Below are 6,791 nucleotides of genomic sequence, written 5' to 3'. Positions count from 1 at the left end.
CCCCTCCAATATTCCGACGATCGAGCCGACCCCAGGGCTCCCGTCACACAACCCGCCTCTTCGGCCGACCTGCCATGGCCGCGCCCGGTGCGCTGACCCGACTGAGCATCACTGGCTCCCGTTGTTTGCCTACTTCCTCCCTTCCTCCTCCCCCCACCCCTCGCATCTGACTCCCTCTTCCTCCCCTCCCTGATCGGCGGACAGCTCCTGCTACCTGACTCCGATGACCGCCGCAGCTCGCCCGGAGCCCCCCCATGCTGGGGCCTCACCCGCGGAGGGCGCCTTCCGCCATGCCCCGGCCGGCGATGCGCGCGCGGCCCTTTTCTATGCCCCGCCGCCGGCGCCACCACCCCCCTTGTCAACGGCGCACCAGCCACCGCCATCGCCATTGCCCCATCAGCCGCAGCCGCAGCCGCAGCCGCAGTCGCAGCCGCAGCATCACCACCAGCAGCCACAATCGCCACAGGCAAACCACTCGTCACATCCAATGTACCAGCAGTTCCTGCCCGGAGAGAAGGTTCCCATGCAGGCGGGCCCCGCCTCGCCAGGTTGGGATGCTGGGGCCCCGGGCCCAATGTCCCCCTTCCCGGTGGACCGGGGCACAATGCCGCCGCCAGTGACTGAGGGCCACTTTGCCGGCGAACTGGACCACCTACCGGGGATATCGATCTCAATGGCCGGAGCCCCTGTGGGGAGCCTGCCGACGAGCCATCCGGCCCCTGGGCCGGCTTCGATCCCGGTCACCCCGGGTCCAACCCCGGTGCAGGACTATACCGACAGTGCCATCGACGAAATTGACCGGCTCTACTCGCGGGTACTGGGCCTGATTGACATGTTGAAATCCTCCCGGTCCGAGGGGGGGCCCACCTCCCCGGGGCCGGAGTCTGGTGACTCCGATGGTGGCGACTTCGTTCACTCGGAGGAGATTGCCTCAGTAATGGCCTACGCGCGGGCCCTGCTGGAATCCCGGCAGCAACTCCGCCAGGACCAAGCCGCCTCCAGAGGATCACCAATCGTCGGGACAGTGTCAATCTCCCCGCCGACGACGCCACTGCCTCCGGAGCCGGTGGCCATCCGGCGACCGGTCCCCCAGCGGCCGGTCTCTCCGTCTCCCGTCCCCGTGGATTTCACGGCCCCGGCCCCGGCCCCGGCTTCGGCCCCGGTCTCGGTCCCGGCTCCGGCACATGCTCAAGTACCTCCGCCGCCCCTTGCGCAGGATCCCCTACTTTTGCAGCAGTTTCTCCTGAGCGCCGATGTGCTTCAGCTCCTTTCCTCAGATGACTCCCTCTCGCCCATGCGGTCGAGCTCGACCCCCGGCCCCGGTCCCGGTACCGAGACTGCTTCCTCGCCCGGCCCGGCACCGGCTCAGCCACCCCGGCCAAGCTCCCCCTCTCGAGTGCCCGGGGCCCCGGCCGGCCACTCGGCAGCGTCGACGACGGCGACCGAGCTGAGCTGGATCGACCAGATCCTGGCTCAGATCTCCAACGAGCTGTTTCATGTGGACCCGACGTCGGATGACAGCGATGTCGGGCCGGGATTGGCCACCGGCGGGCCCCTCTTCGCCAGCGACAGCGACTCCGAGGATGTGGGCTTTTCGCCTTCGCCATTTGCGCCACCCGGGGGTTCTGGCGCCACGGCTGCCACGGCCGCGGCGCCACCTGGCAGCCCTGACTGGCCGCCAGCGCCCTTCTCCCCGGGCGACTGGATGCCAGCCTATGGGCCTGCTGACCACCCGAGACCCGGCTTTTCGGAATCCACCCGGCCGCCACCGGACCCGGGGCCGGCAGGCCCTGGCATTGGGAGGCCCCCCTGGTTTGGAGCTGGGAATCTTCCCTTTGCGCCGTTCCCGTCGGCTGGCCGGGTGCCGGGGTTCGACGCGGGATCGGACTTGCCTCCGTCTCAGCCGGCCTGGCCCGGGGATCCGCCCTACCACTATCCCGGGCCCTCGGGCGCGGGGCTGGGTGCCCAGCAATATCCCCACCCTCTCCATTCCCCGCATCCTGCCCACCCCCCCTACCACCAGTCCTTCTCGTCTCATGGCACCCCCCGAGCACCACCCCCCTTCCAAGAGACCAATGACGATCCACCTGACCCGGCCTTTTTGGACCCGGATCCTGCACGACCGGATGACCCGTTCGGCACGCATGGGACCTTCATCGGGGCCATCGAAGCGCGGGTGGTTTTCTGTCAGTTGAAATTGGACGCCATCAGCCGCGGAGTCCAGCCACTTCTGGAGTATCGGTGATATACGTAGACAGCGCCCATGTCGGAGCGCGCCCATCTCACCACCACCACCTCCTGGAGAAGGAGGCGAAGAGGCCGACAGAGAGAGAGAGAGAGAGCGACAGACAGGGAGGGTGTGCCCTGGGAGAATATACAAATACGTCTCTACCACACTGGTGGCCAGCCTGCGCACATGTGTCAGCGAGGCTGCCTTTTCCTTTGGGCCCCCTGGATGTCGGGTTTAAATGTGTGCACGCGCGGGGACCTCCCCACCGGGACAGAAGCTTGAGTGGACTTTTTGTTGGATTATTTTTTTTTGGAAGGGGATCGCCCATCGGCAGAACAAAGCCCCGACCGGAGGGAGGATGCCGCCTCAAGGGGAGGCCCGAGCTCCGGCAGCAAGCCGACGGGCAGTGGCGGCTAGAGTGGTGCCAACGCGCGCCGCGCCGCGCAGGCTACCCTCACTCAATGGGGCGTTGCCGTCGATGCCGGTGACGGCCACAAAGGCGGCCGCCGAGGCGGAAACCCCGGCCTGCATGTCGTCGTCCATGCCCCGGAAGCAAGGAGTCACCAGGAGCATGCCCTGCGTGAGCGAAGGAAGGAAAAAGCATCCCAGTGTGTTAGGTTGTTGGGGGGGGGAGGAATGGGGGGGGGGGGGCGAGGATGGACGAGAACAGCCAACAAATCAAGGGGAAAAGAGAGGGGGCGACCGGCCATCGGCGAGGGCGTACATGGTGGGCAAGGGCCGCATGGAGGCTGCGAATGGCCGTCTCGATTCCCCCGGACGGAGTGGCAGCGGAGAAAAGAACGGAGGCCGGCTTCGATGCCAGGGCCCCTGTGTGCGGAGGCATTGGGTGGGTTAGGGGGGGGGGGGGGGGGGGGGCGGGGGGCGAGCCAGATGAGAAGTACAGCGTGCCTGTGTGTGTGAGGGTGCGTGCGTTACGCCGGCAAGGAGGGACCCTCTCGGACTCCGGGGGGGGGGGGCTGGCATGGCGGTGTGTCGGGCTCGCGGGGCCTCGAAGGGGAGGGGGTTGGGAACAGCCCCCGATGGTTCGGGGCAGGGCGACAGACGGTGATGGCCGGGCGGGGCGAAAAAAAAAAGAAGAAGGAGGGAGCAGGGGGGGGGAGAGAGAGAGAGAGAGAGAGAGAGAGGGAAGGACACCCCAGTGGGCCGAGCCACGCACCCGAGGCGATCAGCGGCGTGGTTTGCTCCAGGAAAGCCTGCAGGGCGGCCGAGTGCCCGCCGACCGACACCGGCGAGGCCAGCAGAAAGCCGTCATACTCGGCCAGGGCCCGGAGGCCGGCATCGGTGTCGAGCTTGGGGGATACCACGTTCAGCCCGGCCGCGCGGAAGCCCTCGGCCGGGGTGCCCTCCAGGCAGAGAACGTCCACGGAGCCGGTCGAATCGAGAGCGGCGGCCGCGGCCTTGGCCGCATTCAGCACCAAAGTCGCGGTCTTGCCTTGGCGCGAGTGGCAAATGACGAGGATGCGGGGGGCCGGGGACATTGCGCGTGTGTGTGCGTGTGTGTGTGTGTGTGTCGTGTGTCGTGTGTCGTGGGGCTATGCGGAGGCGAGGGGTGGGAAATGCGAGAGGGAGGCAGGCGTGAGGGGGGGGGGGTGGGTGGAGAGGGGCTGGTGCTGCTGGAGGACTCGGTCAGGAGGGCAGGCGGGAGGGGGGGCGGCGAAAAAAAGGGGCAAATTGTCGCGACCCCCCTCTCTCGCGGGCGGTGTTGGGCGGCGGCAGGCCCGGCCACCGGTGGCACCTCGGCAAACATTGCATTGGCAATGGGGTTGTCATGCGGGAGCACATGTGATTCAATGGATGTCCGCGTGGACATACTCATTGGGTGCCCATGTGGCCAGGCTGGCACCATCGCTGGGAGGAGTGGGCGGGAATGCCGCGGGGCGAGGCACCGGGGGGGGGGGGGGGGGGCGGCCGAGGGCAGGTTGCTGGATTAAAACCCGCCCTTCGCGCATGCTTGGGAGCGGATGCGCGCGCGAACGACGAGCCGGCCCCCCTCGGGGCCGCCCCGCGGTCTCCGGTGCCGGCTGCTCTGCCGGAACATCAGTCGAGTCTCGGGGTGTTCTCCTCCCCTAGGGGGGGGGGGGGAGAGCACGCGGGGCCGGGCGCGGCTATTAACTTGTGACACTGAAAGATAAGCAGCCTTCCGGGCAAAGGGGGGAGGGGGGAGTGTCTGCCGATGGGGGGCGAGAACCTGCCAGAGGCCCCCCCCCCTCCCCCTGCTGGCACACCGATGGCGGGTGAGGTGTCCCCGAAAACGGAAGCCCTCTACGCTGGGGCTGACAGGCGCGCTTGCGCCGCGGCATGCAATGAGCGTGTATGTGTCCCCCGGGGTAACACAAGTGCACCGGGGGGGGGGGGGGGAAAGTGGGGGGGTCAGGGGGGCTCAATCAAAAGTCAGTAATTATTTGGTGCTTTATATTTTGGCCAATATGTGCTTGGGGGAGCTGGCCGTAAAATGCCAGCCACTTTTCGTGGCGCGGAGGGCCTCTCCGAACGGACGGCCGGGCATGCGTGCCCGGGCGAGTAGGCATGCTCTGTGGCTTCCCCTGGTCGCTCGGGGGTCGGCGGCGGCCTGGCCGCGCGGGGGCGCCTTTGTTTACGCTGCACGTGGTGTATTCTCGGGGTCTGCTCGGCACGGGCGGGAGCGCGCGTGGACGAGAGCCCCCGGCGGGGGGGGGGGGAGCAATTTTCGGCTAGCCCCAGCCTGGCTGCGCCCCTCCCACCGCGCCTCGCGCCGGCACTCGCCGCGGTCTTCCCTTTTCTGTGGCTGGCCTCCGGGCGTGTCCGACCTCCCTTGAGCCGGGCTCCCTTCCGGCGCAGTATGTCCCAAGAGCGATTGGTGTTTCAGACGGTCGGGTTTGCTCGCCGAGTCGCGCCCCAGGGGCCCCCGGGCGGAGCACGCCGGCCAGGGGAATGCCCCCGATGACCGTTGGCCCATTTTTATCGCTCCGCGTCACACGCCCGGCGCGGCCATTGTGTCGTCTGGAGGGAAACACGGGGGGAGGGGTGTGTGTGTGTGTGTGTGTGGCAAGAGCAGGGCAGGCCGCGTGAGGCCACCGGATAAGGGGCATCGGACGCCATGCCCCTGTTGCCTTTTTCTTGCGAACCCTCCGCGGCCCCAAGGCCCCGGGCGTTTGCCCCAGCTCCCCGGCACCCTCCACTCGGCCGCCCTGGCGCCCCCCCCCCTCCCCGGACAGGAGTGCCAGCTCAAGTCGGGGCGGGCGTTGTTCCGGCACGCCCCGGGCTCAACCTCTCTGTCCGAGGTCCGGGCGGGCTGTTCGTGTCTGCGTGCTCGCTTGATGTGCCACCAGGACGGACCCGGTTGCGGGCGCCGGCGCGGAAGTGGACGTGGGTCCGTCCATCGAGAGGGGGTACCCCCCCCGCCCCCTCCCCCCCCTCCCGGGGGTAGGTGGGGCCAGGCGCATTGTGGCATCCGGGCCTGAGACGCGCCAGGGCCCGGGGGCTGCCTGGTCGCCTTCTCGCGCGTGCACGCCCAGCCAGCCTGGGGCATGATGCATCAGGCACAGACGGGCAGGGCGAGTGCCTCGGTCGGTGTATGTTTATGTGTGTGCGACCGGCGCTGGGGGGAATCGGCCCCGCCAGCGTGAGAACGTGTGCGATGTGCATCGGAATATTAGCGGCGGCGGCGGGCGGGGCAGGCTCTTGACCGGTCCGCCCGGCTGGGGAGACGTTGCGACGTCTTTACACTCCGGCTTTCCCTGTGTGTCCTGTCCTCGGGCTTCCGCCTTGTGTCCCTGCTCGTGGCTGATCACACTTCCCTTCCTCCCGGGAGGGAGGGCCGGGGGATGATGCCTCCGCTGGCGGCCATGCGGCGAGGCAAGGTTTCGGGGGTATGGGAGAGGACGGGGCCTCGGCCGCCTTTGCGGCTGGGGAGACCGGGGCCCGCCAGGGAGGGGGGGGGGGACATTCGCCCCTGCGCACCGGGTCTTGACCCCATTTTCCGAGACCAGCGGTGCCCCGCCCGAAAGGCGCCTCCCTGCAGCCCAACATATGACCGTGCTAGCCGGACAACGGGCCGGCCGATGAGTAGCGCGGAGTTCGCCATCTCCCCCTCCTCCGGTCGTGGTAGGCTGGGCGGGTGAACGGGGGCGGTGCGTGCGGAGGGAGCCCTGGCCGAGGGAGCGACCGGGCCTCAGGGGCGGGCGGGGCAGGGCATGCAGACACGAGGCCTCCGCACCCACGCGTGCCGGGCCATCGGCCACGCACCGGGGCACGCGCGGCCGGCTGAGAGCGACGGAGCGAGAGCAAGCGCGGAGTCTTCCCATGGGCGACCCCTCATGGCCAATTCTCCCCCCAACCCCGGCCGGCGAAACTTGGGGGCGGCGGTCACGGACTCGGCCACCACGCTGGCGCAAAGGGCACCCCCTGGCGATCGCCACCCGGGCTCGAGCGCGGCTTCCTGCTGCCGGCTGTGGTCCGGGGCGCGCCGGCCGATCGGGTCCCGCACCTGGGACCCGGCGTTCTGCGCGCCCCGCCCGCCGGCGGCGCCCACATGAGCGCCTCGGGGGGGGGGGGGGGGGGC

General features: G+C 69.1%; 2 protein-coding genes across 2 annotated transcripts; both read right to left on the bottom strand.

Annotated features, from left to right (window-relative positions):
- Window positions 1-1,273: 1,273 nt before the first annotated feature.
- Window positions 1,274-2,281, bottom strand: H696_00635 (hypothetical protein; the record flags this gene model as incomplete). The annotated part of the gene is made up of 1 exon (XM_009494516.1): window positions 1,274-2,281. The coding sequence occupies one exon, from the start codon at window positions 2,279-2,281 to the stop codon at window positions 1,274-1,276; it is 1,008 nt and encodes a 335-aa protein (XP_009492791.1).
- A 315-nt stretch (window positions 2,282-2,596) lies between these two features.
- On the bottom strand, window positions 2,597-3,729 carry H696_00634 (hypothetical protein; the record flags this gene model as incomplete). Its single annotated transcript, XM_009494515.1, has 3 exons — window positions 2,597-2,806; window positions 2,955-3,058; window positions 3,408-3,729. The coding sequence occupies 3 exons, from the start codon at window positions 3,727-3,729 to the stop codon at window positions 2,597-2,599; spliced, it is 636 nt and encodes a 211-aa protein (XP_009492790.1).
- Between the last annotated feature and the right edge of the window lie 3,062 nt (window positions 3,730-6,791).

The sequence above is a fragment of the Fonticula alba genome (genome assembly GCF_000388065.1).
Source record: "Fonticula alba strain ATCC 38817 unplaced genomic scaffold supercont2.1, whole genome shotgun sequence".
Lineage (NCBI taxonomy): Eukaryota > Rotosphaerida > Fonticulaceae > Fonticula > Fonticula alba.
The sequence above is the reverse complement of the archived record's forward strand: the minus strand, read 5'-3'. Positions and strand labels throughout refer to the sequence as shown.